This window comes from Pinus tabuliformis, chromosome 9 (assembly GCF_031772625.1).
Source record: "Pinus tabuliformis cultivar Carrire ecotype Pingquan chromosome 9, CPIR1, whole genome shotgun sequence".
NCBI classification, from domain to species: Eukaryota; Viridiplantae; Streptophyta; class Pinopsida; order Pinales; family Pinaceae; genus Pinus; species Pinus tabuliformis.
In genome coordinates, this window is record NC_142307.1 from 1,939,166,786 (window position 1) to 1,939,187,571 (window position 20,786).

General features: G+C 36.7%; 3 protein-coding genes across 3 annotated transcripts; all 3 read left to right on the plus strand.

Annotated features, from left to right (window-relative positions):
- Positions 1 to 592: 592 nt before the first annotated feature.
- Positions 593 to 6,145, plus strand: LOC149156723 (uncharacterized). The gene is made up of 3 exons (XM_089444846.1): positions 593 to 769; positions 950 to 1,502; positions 2,208 to 6,145. The coding sequence occupies exons 1-3, from the start codon at positions 593 to 595 to the stop codon at positions 6,143 to 6,145; spliced, it is 4,668 nt and encodes a 1,555-aa protein (XP_089300972.1).
- Positions 6,146 to 14,874: 8,729 nt separating this feature from the next.
- Positions 14,875 to 15,904, plus strand: LOC149156724 (protein trichome birefringence-like 11). The gene is made up of 2 exons (XM_089445164.1): positions 14,875 to 15,557; positions 15,648 to 15,904. The coding sequence occupies exons 1-2, from the start codon at positions 15,265 to 15,267 to the stop codon at positions 15,808 to 15,810; spliced, it is 456 nt and encodes a 151-aa protein (XP_089301290.1). The 5' UTR covers positions 14,875 to 15,264; the 3' UTR covers positions 15,811 to 15,904.
- Positions 15,905 to 15,987: 83 nt separating this feature from the next.
- On the plus strand, positions 15,988 to 18,688 carry LOC149156725 (protein trichome birefringence-like 11). The gene is made up of 3 exons (XM_089445163.1): positions 15,988 to 16,280; positions 16,371 to 16,529; positions 17,876 to 18,688. Exons 1-3 carry the CDS (start codon positions 15,988 to 15,990, stop codon positions 18,231 to 18,233), a joined length of 810 nt encoding a protein of 269 aa, XP_089301289.1. The 3' UTR covers positions 18,234 to 18,688.
- The last annotated feature ends 2,098 nt before the right edge of the window (positions 18,689 to 20,786 follow it).

Here is a 20,786-nt window from a genome sequence, read left to right on the forward strand (position 1 = left end):
CTAATGTCTCTAGTAAGAAATAATAATAATTATTTTTTAAAACCGATATATTTAGAAAAAATCAACTCTCCTACACTATAGTATAATGTCTCTAATAAAAAATAATAATCACTAATATATATATATATATATATATATATATATATATATATATATATGTTATTATTTATTATCACGGAAAAAAACTAACCATATAATTTATCATTTTCTAAAATATTTAATATAAAATATTAGTGAGTAAAAATAAATTACACTCCACTCTTTAAATTCCTTACATAAAACCTCTAAATCAATATATTGTATATAGAAAATGATAGCAAACATATTTCTTTACAAAGAGTGTTCTAATTAAAAATAACATTTAGATGTCACCTTAGCTTGCCACATGAGGTAGTCCATTTCGTATGACATTTTAGCAGATGGACTCTAAAAAATAGTTCTTAGTATAATACAAATGAATAATTTGAATGGCCGGGGATAGTGGGAGCGATGGAGACTGCAAACAAGGGTTTTGGTTAGGGTTTCTATCTGTAGCGGTTACTCAGAACAACCGTTGTTTACCGCCCTGTCTGCTTACCATTCTGTCGTTTTCATGTGTGGGACCAAGAAGAAGTACAAGTGCTTTAAATCTAAAGCAGACGACATTTTTCTGAGACTTGAAGAGGACATTCAGTGGGGAGAAGCCATGGACTTCACGGACAGAGTCCTCGTCGGCCGCATCAGGGGAAGGAACTACTCGGCTGCTCGTCTGAAGGCCTGGGCAACAGAAGTATGGGGTCACCATCTGGTTTACATCCCATTCGTGTAGACGTTTGTGAGGGGATGGTTCGCTCTGAGATTCGCTTGTGCTGATCACACAAATTGGGTCCTATCCTCCTACTGGCACTTCGAGCACACCCCGGTACTGCTGAAAAGTTGGACACCCCTCTTTGATCTTGAGACTGAACAGATTGGTATTGGACCTGTATGGATTCGGCTGCCGGGTCTCCCATTACAATACTGGTACGAGGACATCTTCAAACGGATTGGCAATGCGATTGGCACCTATATGGAGTATGACAAGTCATACCTTCATACGGGTATGATGGCATACACTCGCATCCTTATTAATCTTGACACCAGAGGAGGATTACTGGAATATATCACCATTCAATGGAGGGACACATCTCGTAAGCAGATTATAGATTATGAAGGTATCCCGTACCGCTGCCGCAGATGCCATAAGGTAGGGCACTTATACAAGGATTGCCCTCTCCTCCACAAAAAGAGGGGCCCTGAGCAGAATAGAGAACCTGAACCGACGGAGGGAGGTCCCTTACAACACCAGGAGATGGAAGGAGGACCCTCACAGCACCCGGAGGACCATGCACCCAAAGAATCGAGAGATATGCTGGGCACTCCCGTCACCGAGGCATCAGATAAGCGACCAACGGACTCCATTCCTTCCTCGCCTCCTCCTCCTATCAGCTCGGGCACTGCAAGAGATATCTCCTCGACTGCGGGTATGTTTTTCCCTGTCTCTTCCTCTGTCTCTGGATTATCACATGTTTTTGCATCTCTCTCTTGCATGAGTATCTCCTCCCCCTCCATCCCTTCTGTTTCCTTACCGATACCCCTTTCCCTCTGGGCTTTACCCCCCCCCCCCCCTCTCTCCTTTGCTCCCTTCCCTTTCCCTCCCTCTCTCCATCCCTATGTCCCCCTTCCCTGATATCCTCCTCTTCCCCTTCCATCCCCCCCCCCCTCTACCCACCATTCCCCCCCCTCTCCCTCCTCCACCCCCCCCCCTCTCCCCCTCTCTCGCCCCGGTACTCTCTACATTCCAGATCAAAGGATAAGGGTGCTGACGCGATTGGTATTGATCCTATTTGTCCCCCGACTTCCCTTAAATCGGCTAGAGGCCACCCCTCCCGGCTCTCTAAAGCCAGACACACTGCGGGGGAAGAAGTTGCCCTTGGGCAACAACAAACGATTGACATGGCCCTTAGAGCAAGGGATGGCCCTATGCCTATCCCTCCATGAAGTTCTTATCCTTCAACTGTCGTGGAGTTGCTAGCCCCCCTAAAAAACTAGCCCTAAGAAGACTCCTCACCTCAACTGATTTGGATGTGATTTTTCTGCAAGAAACTCTCTGCTCGGCTACCAACCTCATACCTATCCTCCACTCTTGGCTTCTGAATTGGACATTCCATGCTATGGATGCATCCGAGAGATCGGGGGTATTGCTATCGAATTCTGTAACAAATCCTTGGTGCTTCGGAATACTTGGGGAGGTAGAGGATTCATCGGTATGGACTTATTGGCCCACTCTCTCGGTGCTGATATTCGTATCATCAATGTATATGGACCTTGTGTGGAAAGGGAACCATTCTGGAGATCCCTGCTCGCATCTGAACTACTCCGGGCGAACAACATCATCCTGGGAGGGGATTTGAATTTCTCCTTGGGGCACTATGAATCCTGGGGACACTTGGCCCAAGTGGATAACCTTTCTGACACAATCTCCACCTTACTCGAAGCACACCAATGGGTCGACATCCCTCCTGTCAGGCTTCATTATACCTGGACTAATAATAGAAGTGGCGATCACAGTCTAGCTAGAAGACTTGACAGATTCCTCATCAAAGAGGCTTTCCTCACCCTCCACCCTCGCATTAGGCAGTGGGTAGGCTCTGGAGGTTTATCTGATCACCGGCCCATATTATTGGAACTATTAGACAACATCCCGAAGATCAAAAGCCCTTTCAAATTCAATGCTTCTTGGCTCAAGGACCCCAGCTATCTTCAGCTTGTATCGGAGTATTGGAGATCCAATCCTATCATGGACGAGGAGGAACACACTGCTGGTTTTATAAGGAAATTATCTGAACTCAAGAGGATCTCCAGAAATTGGGCACACCTGAAACGGATTAACGATGATAAGATATTGAAGGAGGCAGAACGAGCCATTGCCACATTTGAGGATTCATCAGATGGCACCTTTCTAGCACCGGCCAGCAAAGACCTATACACTACTCTTATTTCTAAGCGCTCCCAAATTCTAAAGGAAAGAGAGGAGAGCTGGCGCCTAAGAAGTAGAGCCATATGGTTGGTTGAGGGTGACAATAACACTAAATTCTACCATAAATTTGCTAATGGCAGGAAAGCCATTAATACTATCTGGGAGCTTCAAAATGCACAGGGACAGATGATCACTGAACAACAGGGTCTGGCCAGACTTGCCAATGAACACTTCAAATCCATCTACAAGGCACCACGTGAGGCTAACATTCTAGAGATTATGCGGGTTGCTGAATACTTCCCCAGATATGTAGAACAGGAGGATTCGGAGAATCTGATGATGGCTGTATCGAAGGAGGAACTTGAGGCCACCATAAAATGGTTTAAAAAAGACAAAAGTCCTGGACCGGATGGGTGGACCATCGAATTCTTTATTGCATTCTTTGACATCTTGGGGGATGATTTACTCAAAATCATGGAGGACAGTAGAAGGAATGGAAGCATACTTGCAGCCATCAAATCCACTTTTATAGCCCTAATTCCGAAATCTGATTCTCCCACCTCTTTCAATGATTTTAGACCCATCTCTCTCTGCAATGTTCTGTACAAGATTATTGCCAAAATCATTGTAAATCGCCTGAAGCCCATACTATCTAGACATGTATCTCCTGAACAATTTGCTTTTCTTCAACATCGACAGATACATGAGGCGATCGCCACTGCACAGGAACTACTTCACACTCTGAAGACAAAGAAACAGAAGGGCATGATCCTCAAGGTGGACCTCTCTAAGGCATTTGATAGAGCAAATTGGCTCTATATCAGGTTAATACTTACTCACCTAGGCTTCCCTTTTGCTTACATCAAATGGATTATGAGCTGCATAAAGGATGTATCCTATAGTGTCCTACTTAACGGTGAAGCTACTCCTTTTTTCCTATCAGAAAGGGGGCTCAGGCAGGGCTGCCCCCTCTCCCCACTACTCTTTCTTCTTATTATGGAAGGACTAAGCAGATCCATCACTGCAGCCCGGGATAGAAATCAGCTGGTTGGCATCAAGATTTCGGAGAATTTCTTTTTGACCCACCTATTGTTCGTTGATGATGTCCTGATATTCTTAAATGGTAGCATCGGCGATTCCTCTATACTGCATAATATCTTCAAGCTCTTTCAACAGGCAACGGGGATGATGATTAACGAAGGACAATCCACTCAGCATGAGTCCATATATACTACCCAGCGGTTTCCTTTCTCTGCACTCAATTTGGATGACGGGCTTAAATATCTGGGCTTCCGATTAAAGCCTCTCGGATACAGGATCGCAGACTGGACGTGGCTTATCGCAAAGGTGGAAAAATGCTTACAGATCTGGTATCACAAATATCTTTCCCGGGCCGGCAGATTAATCCTCATTAAGGCAGTTATTGAGGCCACCCCAGTGTTCTGGATGACCCTCGCATGGATACCAAAAGGCATACTGAACAGACTACAAAATATTTGTTGCAGATTTTTATGGAAGGGTAATCAACCTGGGAAAATTTTTGCCTGGGTCAAATGGGACCGCATCGCTATACCAAAACGATGGGGAGGATGGGGCATAAAAAGACTTGAGCTATTTTCGAAAGCCTTGGCTGCTAAGCTGGGCTGGCAGCTCATTAGCTCAAATAGTCTCTGGACTCGGGTAGCCCATGCAAAATACATATGGCCTTTAAATTTGATGGATTGGTTCAGACAGACTCACCCCCCGACTAGTAATATCTCCAACATATGGAAAGCAATGATGAATGCGCTCCCCCTGTTGCGACAAGGAATTACCTGGAGAATAAAGGAAGGCAACACAGTTCGTATTGGAACGGACCCATGGGTGGGATGTGGGAATGCACACAGGTTGCCAGCCGAATTAATCAGATTCCTAAATGACAGAGGCATTATCTACATCAAGCATATTGGCGACCGCAATAATTCCACAGTCCTTCATCAGGCATGGAAATCCGCTCATGAATTAGACATACCTGAACATTGGAGACAGGTTTGGCAACTTTATATAGAAGCCCTCACACAGGCCCATATCCGTTTAACAGAGGATCCTGATGAAATTATTTGGGCCCTTGCCAAGAATGGTACTTATATCCCAAAAGAAGGATACAACAGGCTCATGGATCCCCATAAACCACAGTCTATTGACCCGAACTGGAGAACCTTCTGGAAACTCAAGGCCGCCCCTCGCACCCGCCTGTTACTGTGGAACATTCTCTTTGACAAGATCCCTACTGGTGCCAATCTGATGAAGAGATCCTTCCATGGTCCCTTCCGTTGCCATCTTTGTCGAATTGATGAAGAGAACACTGAACATCTCTTCCTGAACTGCCCGTCCTCTAAGGAGTTATGGAATGGTATTACTGCCCACTACCCTTCCCTGAACCCCTGGCATGGCAACAACATCCAAGAGGCTTGGAATACCTGGTGTATAGCCCACAAAGGTAAAGCCAGGAACATGCCTCTCCTTGTTTGCTGGGCCATTTGGATAGCCAGAAACCAGTCCATATTCAATCTCAAGGATCCTCACTGGCCTTCTATTGTACATCACATTATCTCTGACTATGATCTCCTTCCCGAGGATGACAACATAGCCCCTCAGCGCACCATCACCCCAGAAATCATTGATAAATCTAAACCTTGGGCATATTTTGATGGTTCTGCTCAGGAAGCAGGCTGTGGTGGGGGAGCCATACTATACCTGAATGATACCCACTGGTTTAAAATTCAAATAAACTTGGGGATGGGCACCAACAACTTTGCCGAACTCTGCTCTGCAAAACATCTCATTTATTTTGCATTAACTCATCATTGCAGACATCTTCAGTTATTTGGTGATTCTAAAATTGTATGTAATTGGCTCAACAATGCATCACACTGCAATGCATATACACTCAGGCATATACTAGGGGAAGCTCGTAGAATGATAGACATATTTGACTCTTTTGTCTGTCGACATATCTACAGGGAACAAAACTCGGAGGCTGATCAACTTTCAAAAGAGGCAACGCATCTACAGGACAATGTCTGGTTGATTCAGGAGGAGATCGATGGTACTCACCATCAATATTACCACAGACCGTTCGTAGAACAAGGACAAATTGGGCTTTAAGCCCATGATTTTGTAGATCTCATTGTAAAAAACATGTTTATTTTCTCATATCTATTATTCGGCTGTAGATACAACAGTTTTGGTATGGGCATATATAATACTCTCTCTGCGCAGAGAAGATATAATATGCATCTTTTTCCCTCTTTCTGTTGAGGGTAGTTTTGATACAACACAGATTTTACAGACTCCCTGCGTGGAGGATCAGCATTCAGCAGTAAAAGTATTATTCAGACAGTTTTACATGTATCCTGATAGGCAAGTAATGCCTCCATATGCATATGCCTCGGCATCTACAAAATGTAATTTCTTATATATTAATAGAAATTACGACTTTTTCCATGGGAAAAAAAAATGAATAATTTAGTATATATTTTGTAAGTTTTTGCATGAAAGAGATACATATTTCAATGAGATATTTATATTCTATATATTTTTTCATCCAAAATGGACAAACATCACATTTTTTTGTTTGTTTGTAATATTTGATTCTAATTTTTACTAATATTCAAAAAAATAAAATTTACAATTGATATGCGTTGTAACATTTTGTTGACTTTGTTGACCAAAAATTCCATGTCCACAGATAAACGAGAGTAACAGTTATCATGACTATCAACAAAACCATAAATATAAGCTAGTATAAATAATGACCCGTACATGCTAGTATAAATAACGACCATACTAAGTTGACCATTGACAAAACATACATACTAGTGAACCATAAGGTAGACATAACAAGAAAGAGCCAAAAAAACATAATAACCGAACACAAAAACTGGATAGTGGAAAGGCACAAGAAAACCATTCATCAAGGATGATCAGTAGAAAATTTGATAATTCATTGAGAAGTGAAATGGATGATTATGTAAAAGATCATTTAATACAAATTGAAAAATAAGTAAAATTTTAAGTTGTGAGGTTTTTCTTGATGGGGGTAAGTTAGTTAAGTTTAATATTAACATAGTATGAAAAGTATGATCAAACAATTCTTGTGGCATGTTATTCACGAAACAAAGATCATAAGTCTAGCAATATGTTTATTTTTTATATTAGTATTGTTTATATAAATAATAAATTGAATAATTATTTATTTATTATATCATGTTTTCACAATTAAATGGGTGATCGTTATGATAATAAGGTTTTGTAAAGTGTGTGGTTCAAGATTTAATTTTTTTCTAAAAGTTTTGTGAGTCGTGTGGGGTGGGCATAGGTTCACCTAGAGATTTAGAAGTAGTGTTCGAAACTGATCCCATGTCACATGAGTATGAGCTCAGCCCAGTTGTTGATTCTTATAGACACACAAACACATCATGAATTAAGAAAAATAAACAAAATAGCGACGATTAACATGGATTTTAGTACTAGTTAATTTTAGTAAAAATACAACAAATAATAAAGAAATTATTCTAGGAGATTATGCTTGTACTTTAACTTTGCCTTCATATTGTGCTAATGAATTGATTCATGTTCAACCAAAATAGGATTAGAGGGAGAGCCCCCATATATATGGGTATGATCAAAATACTCCATGGAGAAAAATTGGAAATGCCATTGAAAACTCAAATTTGAAAACTTCTTTGCATATAATGCCAAACTCTTGTTCCATGCTATGCAACTTTTCCTAGATGGTAATTTGAAAGCCACCCGTTTCCTCGATGATTTGAGCAATGAAAAACTTGTTGAGCTAACAGAGCTCAATGAACTTCATAATTTTTACATCCTTTGTTTGTGAGTAACTGAGGTCATAAATATACTCATTGAAATTGGCCTTCAGCTACTCCCTAGGGAGCTACTATCACTTCCTTTGGATTTCTTTTCCATAGCCTCAGTTTCTTTTTAATTTTTCCTCATAAAATTAGAGTTGGAAGGTTGTGGCCACTGCAAGAGCATCCTTTTATGATCAAATAACTTGGGGTGATAGTTTTCCGAAACGGGGTGGCTTGGGGCATGAAGGGGACCACTTGTAGGAACTTCTTAAACTGAAAGTAGAGACAACATGGAAGTTTCCCATTTTCATTATGAGGTGGTAGAAGAGACCAAGGGAAGCCACCCACCAACACATAACCAAATGCCAACCATACAAGAGATAAAGACAAAGAATCAATACCTTGAAAACTTGGGCAAGAAAGGAGAAAGAGCCTAGTCCCCAAACCAAGCCTTGAAGCATGTAAAGAGGAGGAGCACCACACACTCCAGAGAGAACTTGAGATTCTTATTAGGCGAAGAGCTATAAAAAATTAGTAAAAAGGAGCTTGAACCTAGAAAAAACTAGAGAAAATATTGAATCCCTTAATATAATATTTTTTCTTAATATTTTGTTAAATTTTTAATATAAAATTTATACTTCTAAAAAATAAATGAACACTATAAAGATAGTTTATATATAATTAAAACCACAAAAAATTCAAAATATGACTTCAAAAAGAAGTGAAAACATACACACACACACACACACACACACACACACACAAACACACACACACACACACACATATATATATCTATTATTGGAAATAAGTATGCCAATAAGTCATATTTAAAATTGGAAGGGAACTTCTCGATTGAAGGATGAGAATGCATTCAATCATTGTCTTCTCTTTTAATCTCCACTTTCCAATATTAAACTCTCGTGGAGACTAACATTCACTCCACATAAGCCACCGCCACTTTATAGCAGAAGGGCCAAACTGAATATAAACCAAGGTTTATAAGCTTCCATAATCCTAGAGCTGATCCAATTGAAGCTCTTCATATGTTGTCAGAGCTAAGATCTAGTTGCCTATTTGCAAGGTAGTGGAATCATATGTGAAATGTCATGAGTTGTTGACCATCAAGATCTGGATGAGGATTTTTATGCTTGCAACCTATGTTTAGATGGGTGCCTTAACTAGGGAATTCGAAGGAGAAAGTGATAGTTCGGCCATGGCCACCAATTAAAAAAAAACTTCTCCTGAAATTCAAATGAATTAAATTGATAAAATTGGCTAGCAACACTATAAAAAATTGTCCATGTCCCCAAGATCTCTTCCAATGTTGAGGATTTTTTAATACTAATACTATTATTGTGTAGACATAGGGAGAAAGAGATCTCACATTCTCTCTATAGAATACTTCCTCTAAGTTTAACGTAGATCGTAGATTAGAGGAAGACCACAAATTCTCTCTACAAAATACTTCCTCTAACATTAGTGTAGATCATAGAATGAGAAACATATGTGCATTTGATCTTTCTCATTTTATACATTGAATTATTAGTTATAAATTAGTCATTCCAAATGCCTAGGGTAAGTAGCTTAGCATGACGAAGTACTTCTTAATGAGCACATGTCAACGTGAACTTAAATTGAAGATTTGTTGAAAGTTATCGCATGTTCAATCATCATCTTCCCTTTCAATCCCCACCATCCAATGTTAGACTTGTTCAAGGATTAATAACACCAATCCAAATATCCAGCCATCACTCAAGAAACTTTTGAAAATTATATATACAAATACTTAAAGGGATATATGACTAAATGTGTTTTGTGAGACATCAATGCTTTGTAAGTAAATGTTGATAAATGTTTGATATAGTATGTTGATATTCATTAACCATTTAATTATATGGTTATGCTAGTAGTTAAAATTGAGTAAAAATAATAATTAAAATAAACTATAATTTTTAGTAACTTATGACTTAATAAAAAAACAAAATACTCTTAATTTAATATTATATTTTTATGATTAAATATACAAAATACTTTTAATCTAATATTATATTTTTATTTAATAAATCTAGTAATTAATTATATGATTTAATTTTCACTTAATAAATTCGACTAATATTATATTTTTATGGTTTTATTTAGTAATTAATTATATGATTTAATTTTATCATTTTTATAAAAAATTGTTAATAAAAGAATTTAGAAGTTTATTAAATAAAAATAAATAAATTTTAATTTTAATTAATAAATTAATATGAAAATTTGTATTATAAAAACTTTATTTACGTAATGAAATATTTTATCACTAAAGTGTAAATAGATATTTTAATAATTATTTTTTCCATCTTTCAAAACAAATCAATTAACTATATATATCCAATTTTTTAATTATTTTAATTATTCTTCTATTACTTTATTGTGTGGAGAGTTTTGAACAAACTTTTTCAATTTAACTTATTTTTATAAGTCATTATCTTAAATTATTATTTTGTAGAATAATGTATTATTATTTGTATAATAATATATTATTGTCTATATTATATAGAGTGTAGAAAGTTTTGAACAACTCTCTCTGTACAAATAATAACAGCTTTTCACTTTTTCATTTAATGTATTTTTATAAGTCATTATCTTAAATTATTATTTTTGTGGAATAATGTAATATTATTTTTTCAATAATATATTGTTGCCTATATTAAATTGTGATCATTTATATTTATAAGGATAGGGCAATTGAGAGTGGGGCCACGACATCACCCACGTGTGTTTGACCGCCAACATGCAACGTAGTACGAGTGTAAATAATGGAAGGTTGGGGGAGGTTGGTCGTGATATGGAAGGTTGGGGGAGGTTGGACGTTTCACGACACTAATGGGTGATAGTAGCATTCCTTGGTTGCATATGACACTTAGGCAAGTAACCTAAGTCATGAAACCCTGCATCATGAGATTGGGGCCTCTTGGATTTCAACCTATTAAGGATTGGGAGAAAGTGTTATTCATCAAGATTGAATATTTTTTTGTCACTAGGTAGAGAAAATGCCTGAGTCATGGTTAATTGTTATTTTATTTTAGGTTATTTGATTTTATCAAGATTGAATTAGAGGAAATGGAGAGTATTATTGGAAGAAAAATATAGAAGTTGTCTAATGAACAAAATTAGAGGATTTTAGAGTTAGGTTCAAGATCCAAGTTTCACTAAAATTGTGTAGACAATTTTTTTTGGAATTATTGAGACCTGGTAGATAATTAAGGCACTTATCTCCTAGGTCATGGAAGAGAGGATGCTTCAACATACGATAAACTTCATAAAATTGACATATTAGATGAGAAATTTGTTGTAGCTTGTAAAACAATGTTTTGAATTGAAATTGTATTCTCTCAACTCTAAAATGAGAATATTAACACTATGTCACCAAACAAGGGTTCCCCTAGCTTTGTGAGCACACAAGGCAATCCTATTTTCATAACAAAGGATCCCAACATTTTGGTGTAGTCCAAGAGAAACCCGGCCATTCAAGAATCTATATGGACAAATAAAAGAAGATAATTTCATAGACCCCACTACTTGATCTAGGAATATTCTCTTTTCATCTAAGTTTTATGTTATGTTATCAATCATTAGAAAAGATAGTAATCTCTCTTAATATATCGATCAATTATATGATAAACTGATATGCAATGGACAATAATGCTCCTTCTCAGTTAAGAAGAGTCTAGTTGCCTAAGCAACAAAAATATTTATACTCTTTTTGTATATAAAATAAATATCAAAATGTTTTTTGGTTTTTAGAAAAATATTAATTACTTTATTATAAATTAGTATAATATTTCTTTTCTCTAAACAAATATAACTAGTACAACCACATTAATAAATATAATTGATATGTACCATGGACCTCATCTTAATATAAAATTAAATTAATCATTGAATTATAAAAAAATGTTAATTAAAATATTACATATAATTATTAAATTAAAATTTGAAACCCTAATAACACACAATGTAAATGTAATTATGATAATACTACCTTCCGTGAACAAAAGTTTTTAAAGAAGAGTTATACTATTCCATTACAATCCTGGTTTTTGAGGAATAAATGTTGTGTTTCATAGAATTAAGGTATTTCAAAAGCATAATTGTGAACCGACAAACTAACTTTTTTTATACCCAACGAACATGAGATGCACATTTGACTTAGTGCAAACGTCTAGTGAACTCAACCGCCACACCAAATGTAGCAGACTGATTTGCCACGCCAAATGTAGCAGACTGACACCAAATGAACGGTCAAACAAAAATATTTTTTTAATAAATCATAAAGCTAGCCACGTTTCGATTTTTTAATAAATCAATGAGAGAAATGTATTAAAGAAACTGAAAACCTTTCTATATTATTTGTGGGTTCATGTATTAAATTGACCACGTGTACAACGTAATTATATTTATTATTTTTGTTGAATAAAAATTAATATATAAAATTTTAAAATAAATAATATAAAATAATAGTTTACATTAATTGTAATGGTTTATATTATAAATTATTATAATATTTTTTTAATAAAAATATTATTTCATTTATTTTTATTTTTTCTGAAGAAAAAATTGTAATTTTATTCACCCTGAGAATATGTATAAAATTACATTATGTAGATGTCCAAAAGCATTCAATCATCAACTTTTCAGTTGATACACAGTATAAAGAAAGACATTGTATATAAAAATCAATACATTAAAATTTACGAGGTTAAGTGTGATAAAAATCACTTAACTTCCCTTTTTTTCTTTCCACCTTTCACCAAACTGATTGATTGAGAACAACTGTTACTATTTCCAATTGATTTCCATTCATCTTTGAGGGAACTTCTTTATCTGAGTCCGAGCTCTCAAATACATGAGATCTCTTTATGCCTCTTGAATAATTTTTCGTGGGTACTTTCCTCTTTCTATTCCTCTGGAATTATGATCTTGGTTGATTCAGTCCCCCTTTGGGTGACATCCATTGATCCATATCTATCCCCTTCATCACCATTGGATTGGATACTAGCTTGACTCTGAGCTTCTAAATTTGGATGTTCTTCCTTGAGCTTTTCTTCATCATCTTCTGTGTTGTTTGGAAACTACCAACTCCTCTACTTTGGGCCTTGCCCTTTTTTCTTTTTGGTGCCTTTTTGGCTTGAGGGAAAGAATTCTGCAGATGTCCTATTTGAAAACAAGTTCAGAATCTGGAACCCGTGTTCTCGTAGTCTAGCATCCGTGTCCACTGAAAGTTTTCATGTTTTATAAGAAGATGATCATGGAGACTTTACTAAGGTCAATCTCTACACATATCCTTACAAAAGTAAAGATACCTTTTGATCTTTTGTTCAAGTCCATTTTTTTTAATTTTCCCAAGATATTGCTAATGCCCTCCAAGACCTAACGATGCCAGAAGGGAAGGGGAAGGATTGATAACCTTACCCAAACTGGGATCGTTGTTACCACCATATTTTTTGCGTCAAAACCTAGAAACCATGGGGTCATAGAAAGCATGTATCTACCCCAAAACCATGGTCCTTCATTTATAACTTTTTCCTTGTCTTGCTGTGTCTCAAACTATACTATGAAAAAACATTTTGAGCACAAATAGAGATCACACTTTGTTTCACAAGAAGAGTATACCCATTCATATAAATCTTGTGGTTTTGTCAAGAAACCATTAAATTGACATATTAATGTCATGGTTTGAAGATCAACAAAATCATATTTTACCTCCATAGCATGTATCTTGTCCATTTGCTCAACAATGTAAGGTCCTCTAAAATTTTGAGATTGTTCCACTTGAGTGGCATTCTTCCCTTTGAGTACATCCTTAAATTATATAGATCCATTAGGGTTCCTAATATTTAAATTAGGACTTTTGTAGGCTGAAAACCCCACATCTCATATTCATGATAAAAATTGAGTCTTTTTCCACACCATAATCTAAAAAAGATTATGGTCATGGAAGAGATAATGCTTCAACATACGATAAACTTCATAAAATTAACATATTAGATGAGAAATTTGTTGTAGCTTGTAAAACAATGTTTTGAATTGAAATTGTATTCTCTCAACTATAAAATGAGAATATTGACACTATGTCACCAAACAAGGGTTCCCCTAGCTTTGTGAGCACACAAGACAATCCTACTTTCATAACAAAGGATCCCAACGTTTTGGTGTAGCCCAAGAGAAACCCAGCCAATCAACAACCTATAGGGACAAATAAAAGAAGATAATTTCATAAGCCCCACTACTTAATATAGGAATATTCTCTTTTCATCTAAGTTTTATGTTATATTATCAACCATTAGAAGAGATAGTAATCTCTTTTAATATATCGATCAATTATATGATAAACTGATATGTAATGGACAATAATGTAATTAGAAAAGATAATAATCTTTTAATATATAGATCAATAATATGATAAACCAATATAAATAGATAATGATACTCTTTTAGATAATGATGCTCTTTTTTAGTTTTTAGGGAAATATTAAATATTTATATTATAAATTAGTATAATATTTCTTTTCTTTAAATAAATATAATTAGCACAATCACATTAATAAATGTGATTGATATATACGGTAAGTGTCATCTTAATATACACTATATTATTTATTTGTAATAAATGCTATGTTTTAATTAATATATTTATGTATCAATTAATATTTCAATTCAACCAAATATTATATATAAAATTAAATTAAATTGAATTATAAAATTTATAAAATTAAAATATTTAGGCCGATAGGCCTTCCTTTGAAAGGGACTTTCGTCGTCCTTTTAATTCTCACGCTGACACCTGGCGGACTGGGCAATTTGCTTAGTATTTGTTCAGGCTTATTCTCATGCTGACACCTGGCGGAGTGGGCAATGTTTTTCGTATTTGTTCAGGGAAACGACTTAGCGGGTATAGAGCGAGCAATTTGTTTGCGTATTTGTTCAGGAACTGACTTTTTACGACACCTCATTACCTGCGTATTACGGGAGTTCATGCTGCACGACCTAGCCATCGCAAAATAAGGGCAAGTGCCGTTACAGATCAGATCGAGGCCGAAAACCAGGAGGGCATGCTTCATCCTTTCTCCTTCTTGGTCCTGTGAAAATATTTTACGCGGCCTCGCCATGAGCTCTGTTCTTTCCGGTCCCTCAGACCTTTGATGCTAAATGCTGTGTCTTTAAAAGTTTGAAATCTCTGGTTTATCTGTGCGTGTATTTCTGAGCTCATATTCTTCTCAACATTCATCAGATAGATTTAATATCTTGTTTGAATTGAACTTCAGGTTCAATGCAAACACTTTTCTGGAGAGGATTCGGAACAGTCGTGTGGTGTTTGTAGGGGATTCCATTGGAAGGAACCAGTGGGAGTCTCTGATTTGCATGCTATCCGGAGCAATCCCGAACAAGTCCCGGATTTACGAAGTCCACGGAAATCCCATCACAAAGCACAAGGGATTTCTGTCCTTCAAATTTGAAGATTATAATTGTACAATAGAATATTACATGTCACCGTTTTTGGTTTTCCAGGGCCGCCCGCCTAGGGGAGCTCCTCCTGAGGTTCGAACCACGCTTAAAGTCAATGCCATGGATTATACTTCACATCTTTGGTCTAATGTAGATGTGCTCATCTTCAACACAAGACACTGGTGGAACTATGAGAAGACAATAAGAGGGTATGCATGGTTTTTTGGTCTTTAGTTTTTGAGAGAAGAAACTATGTCAGTTTGAGGGGATTGGAATATTTTGATAGAAGTTTTTTGCAGGGGTTGTTATTTCCAGGAGGGCAATACTGTGGACATGAAGATGGATGTCGAAACTGGACTTAGGAGAGCAATGAAGACATGGGTTCAATGGGTCCTCCAGCATGCCAAATCTGAGAAAACCCATGTGTTCTTGCGCAGTTATTCTCCTGTTCACTTCAGGTAGTTTTGGCTTCACTGGTCTAAACTTAGAGAAATGATTTATTCATAAAATTTGCTGGCAAATGCTTTCAGTTCAGAAGATGGAGAATGTATGTAATGGACATGAAAAAGGATTCGGAACAGTCGTGTGGTGTTTGTAGGGGATTCCATTGGAAGGAACCAGTGGGAGTCTCTGATTTGCATGCTATCCGGAGCAATCCCGAACAAGTCCCGGATTTACGAAGTCCACGGAAATCCCATCACAAAGCACAAGGGATTTCTGTCCTTCAAATTTGAAGATTATAATTGTACAGTAGAATATTACATGTCACCGTTTTTGGTTTTCCAGGGCCGCCCGCCTAGGGGAGCTCCTCCTGAGGTTCGAACCACGCTTAAAGTCAATGCCATGGATTATACTTCACATCTTTGGTCTAATGTAGATGTGCTCATCTTCAACACAGGACACTGGTGGAACTATGAGAAGACAATAAGAGGGTATGCATGGTTTTTTGGTCTTTAGTTTTTGAGAGAAGAAACTATGTCAGTTTGAGGGGATTGGAATATTTTGATAGAAGTTTTTTGCAGGGGTTGTTATTTCCAGGAGGGCAATACTGTGGACATGAAGATGGATGTCGAAACTGGACTTAGGAGAGCAATGAAGACATGGGTTCAATGGGTCCTCCAGCATGCCAAATCTGAGAAAACCCATGTGTTCTTGCGCAGTTATTCTCCTGTTCACTTCAGGTAGTTTTGGCTTCACTGGTCTAAACTTAGAGAAATGATTTATTCATAAAATTTGCTGGCAAATGCTTTCAGTTCAGAAGATGGAGAATGTATGTAATGGACATGAAAAAGGAAATTAAAACCATTCTTCTATGTAATATTTTGATTTTGATTTTGAGCTGGTGAAACTCAGGGCACAAACACTACACCATGCTTTCCTCTTAAATGGTAGGATTTGACCGTGTTATATGACTTTTGATGTCAAAACTGGGGAAGTTAAAACAAAGTCATTCACAAAGTTTCAGCACGCAGAATCCCTCCAAAATCCACGCATATATCATTGCTCTGCATATATCATTGCTCTGGATAAATTGCAATACAGATCCGGTGAAAAGGTTAAAGACCTATAAATGCCCCCAAAATCATAGCTTGAAAATAATTGCGTTGCTATGCGTGAACGCTCATTGAATCCAAAACCCTCCGCTATATAGGATCAACAAAGCCACATGTATATCGATTTTTTTTTTCTTTTTCTTTTTTTTAATTGGATGTGTAGTGGATATCCCTAGGCATCAGATTACCATGTAGGCAATGATTAAGGGCTGCTGGTTTGTTTTTCTAAAGAACATCTAGATTTTTTGCTATGAATATCTTTTTCAAGTTGATTGACAAAGAACATATGAGTGACTGACATAAAGGATTCTTGCATACAAACATATGATATGGTAACTGGGATGGTTGACAATGCCCAATTTCTGATAAACAGAGGACAATGTCTTTACTACATGTGATCATTCATTCTTTGAAGTTTTTTCAATTCTTACGGTTGTGTTTTTCAGACTTAATATTTAAGCTGATGCTTACTTTTCATTATTCAATGAAGCAGATCTCTATCATAAGCTGCAGAATGATTGCAGCAGTGTGTTGGGTTCCTAAGGGTGTTGCAAAGGTTCTACCAGATTCTGCTGAACCGCCTACTCAAGAGGAGATTCAAGAGTTATTGAAGTGTAACGTTGTAGCAGAGAGGTTGGATAACGCTTTTGTTTTTCTGGCATTATTGTTCCATTGATATGGCTTTATTGTAGTATAATCGAGGTTTAAATGAGATAGATAGTTGAGTCTGTTCTTGTAAGACTTGGCAATAAGTTTTACAATACCACTGCTGCTTTGCGTAATATGATGTTCTAGGACCACACATATCTGTGCTCTGACTGGATGTTGTATTATGTGTCGATAACTTGTAGAAAGACCATTCAATTGATTAGAATGTTGAAATTTAATTGCTTTGTGAGAGCCTAGATCGCTATCTGTTAAAATTGGCAACTAGGGCCAAATTCCACTTTGGACAGCTCTTTTGAAGAATGCAGAGGAGGGTCATGGAATACTGGAGGGCAGTGTCATAAGGAAACTCGGGCAGAGGTAAATTCTACTTGGTTTCAAAGGGAGCTAGTAAGTAATCAAATCATGTCTGAAGCAATCAAACAACTCAGTGGCAAGAAGAATGCTCAGTTATTGAACATAACATACTTAACAGAATTCAGGAAGGATGGTCATCCCTCATTGTATTATTTAGGGGAAGGACAAGGAACAGCTCCGATGTACAGGCAAGATTGCAGCCATTGGTGTCTACCTGGGGTGCCAGACACCTGGAATCATCTTCTTTACGCCTACCTGCTTGCAAATGGGTATGCAACAGATAGAAGCACAGGGGTCAGCAAGGGATAGCATCAACAAGTAATCTACTTCTCTGGATGTTGTAAAATTTGTTTCCTCGGTGCCATTTCCTGCAAAATGGGAGGTGGATTGTTGAATTGGTTGATACATAAACAGCAGGAAGACCTGCTGAAAAGAAGAGTTTATTATATGTTCTTAGCATATACCCCCTGAACCAGGGCTGAGATGGTATTTTTTTGGAGAAATTAATAAGTTGCCGGAATGGTAGAATGGGAAACCATGACCTTTCTGTCAGTAGAACATCATGGCCCATAGTGCAATCTATGCTTAAAGTTGGGTCGCATTCTCATAAATCATGCGTTGTATGTATCATAGCTCGAGAGCATGTGCTTATGAAGCAGGAACCTTTTTCTTTTGTTGCCACTCATGGCTTTTGCCTGTTGCAACCTCTTGTATCTCATAAATAAATTAGCTGTTTTTGTATGATATGCATTCTATTTTGAGAATAGCTGGAGTCTGGACACAGCGGGTTGTTTAACAGTATGTTCTTGCATCATGCCTTCAGATGAAGTCTGTTGAAGTCTGTTGTCCACTGCTCTTAATTGAATGGTAAGTTGGTATTGATCAAGTTACAATTCTTGTTTCTATTCTTGTTTCTGAAAAAAGCTTGAATTCCAAACTAGAAACATATCCAAGTATCCAAATTTGTATAACAAACTTAGGATGTGTAAACACTTGAGCTGTGCATATTACATAAACTTGTTAGGTTGCTATCTATATATAACTCCCAGTTCAATGTAAGGACCTCCAAGCAATTATATTTGATCAATCAATTAACACTGAGAAATGAATTTCCATATAATTGATAATACTCTTAGTGTTGGACACCAGATACTGAAGTGCAGAGATGGACCTGAGGGTATGTTAAGGGTTAACTGAATCTGAGCAATTGAAATGTGCCATTCAATATACTTAAAATGGATATGCAATAGGTTTTTGGCTGAAATAATTTTAGTCTCATGCCTTGTGGATGTTTTCTTTGTGGTTGTTATTAATGTAGTTTATTATAATAAGATATTCAATAATGCACAAAACTTGGCGGGCAAAATTTATTGCACATCTCACGCTCTGTATCTCTGTGTTTTCTCGAAGAGATGAATATATAATAAAGAAATAAGAGAATCACAAGTCTGATTGTTGACATTTTTTATTATTACCAAATCTTACATTAGTATTCTGCGTTAAACATAGATGTTTGTGTGAGGTCCTGGGCCTCAAATATACTTGACGAAGATGACACAGGCTGGGTTTTTAACTTTTGTTTCCTCTACAGTGCAAGATATTCAAGAGGGCAGTCTTTAATCAAATGGCTTGTCATTTGCTACAATTGCAAACACAGTTGGTATTTAGCCATAGGAATTCTCACTGAGGGTGTTGTTGCACATGTCATGTACTGTACATCTTTGTGTTTTGAACTTGTTATCAGCCATTAATAGTTATATTCACAAATTGATGAATGTAAAGAAATACAAGAAAGACGACTCTGGTTGTTGGCTTTTCTTTCTTTATACACCAAGCCATAGATTTGTATTGAATATAAATGTCTGCCTAAATGGATGCTTTCATGGGTTGCATATAGGTACAAGATGGCAGAGGATTGCGCAGATGATGACGATGATAAATCATCAATCAGTGAGCTACGAAAAGCGACTGAGGAGGAGCTCAATCTGCACAATTCCTTGGCTGAGGTACAATTACATACTATGTTTTGCTGAGTTGTGCTTTTCTCTAAGATCAAATCATTATGTGTAGCTTCTGTTACATAAGCTTCCATATATCTAGTGCGATGCCTTGTATCTGAAGTTAAATGTGACTTTATGAGTTAATTGGTAGTTGGATTCTGTGCTAGCTCAATGTGGTTTCCAGCAGGCAAAACGTTTTTAAACTAATTCCCCTCTCTTTAGGGTCGGTAGTCAGCCAGAAAAAATAATCTGAATTGTATTCCATGCTTAAGACTACTTTAAGAACAGAGATTTGTGTTTTATTTTCGTGTCAACCCTTTCTTTAATATATATCTATATGTGCCCTCTTCCAGGAAGCAATGTTTTAACTTTTGCCCAATTATTAGTAATGAAATTAGTTTTGTGAGTTTAAAAAAAATTATGTTCTGGACTTGCATGTTTTGTAATATTATGTTGTTTAATTTGAAAGATGGAATTTTCTGTGAAGCTTAGAGTCTTCATGCTTTGGCTTGATAAACGTGACAAAAATTGTTCGCAAAATATTTTTAGATTATTGTCTGTGATTATTGTCTGTGATTATTGTCTGATACTTACACTCTTCATGTTTTGGCAAGATGAAAGTGACAACAAGTTTTTCTAGATTGCAGCATGCAAAAGCACATCTGAATGAAAGGGTTCTGATAGAAGGAAAATTTCATTGAGAGTTTAAGAAAAACTTGATGTTGAGAGTTTTCCCACAGAAACTGGGATCACAGGGAAATTGGGAAAGAGACCACAACTTCTTCAGCGATCTCCCATCCACCAACCCTCTGATAAATCCAGTGCTCTCATATATATGTGTGTGTGTTTTGTGCCATACATG

Coding starts and splice junctions, on each gene's coding strand:
- LOC149156724 (XM_089445164.1), top strand. CDS start 15,265: ATGCTATCCGGAGCAATCCCGAACAAGTCCCGGATTTACGAAGTCCAC. Junction 15,558..15,647: donor TATGAGAAGACAATAAGAGG/GTATGCATGGTT, acceptor AGTTTTTTGCAG/GGGTTGTTATTTCCAGGAGG.
- LOC149156725 (XM_089445163.1), top strand. CDS start 15,988: ATGCTATCCGGAGCAATCCCGAACAAGTCCCGGATTTACGAAGTCCAC. Junction 16,281..16,370: donor TATGAGAAGACAATAAGAGG/GTATGCATGGTT, acceptor AGTTTTTTGCAG/GGGTTGTTATTTCCAGGAGG. Junction 16,530..17,875: donor TATTCTCCTGTTCACTTCAG/GTAGTTTTGGCT, acceptor TGAAGAATGCAG/AGGAGGGTCATGGAATACTG.
- LOC149156723 (XM_089444846.1), top strand. CDS start 593: ATGTGTGGGACCAAGAAGAAGTACAAGTGCTTTAAATCTAAAGCAGAC. Junction 770..949: donor TGAAGGCCTGGGCAACAGAA/GTATGGGGTCAC, acceptor GAGACTGAACAG/ATTGGTATTGGACCTGTATG. Junction 1,503..2,207: donor AGATATCTCCTCGACTGCGG/GTATGTTTTTCC, acceptor GATGCATCCGAG/AGATCGGGGGTATTGCTATC.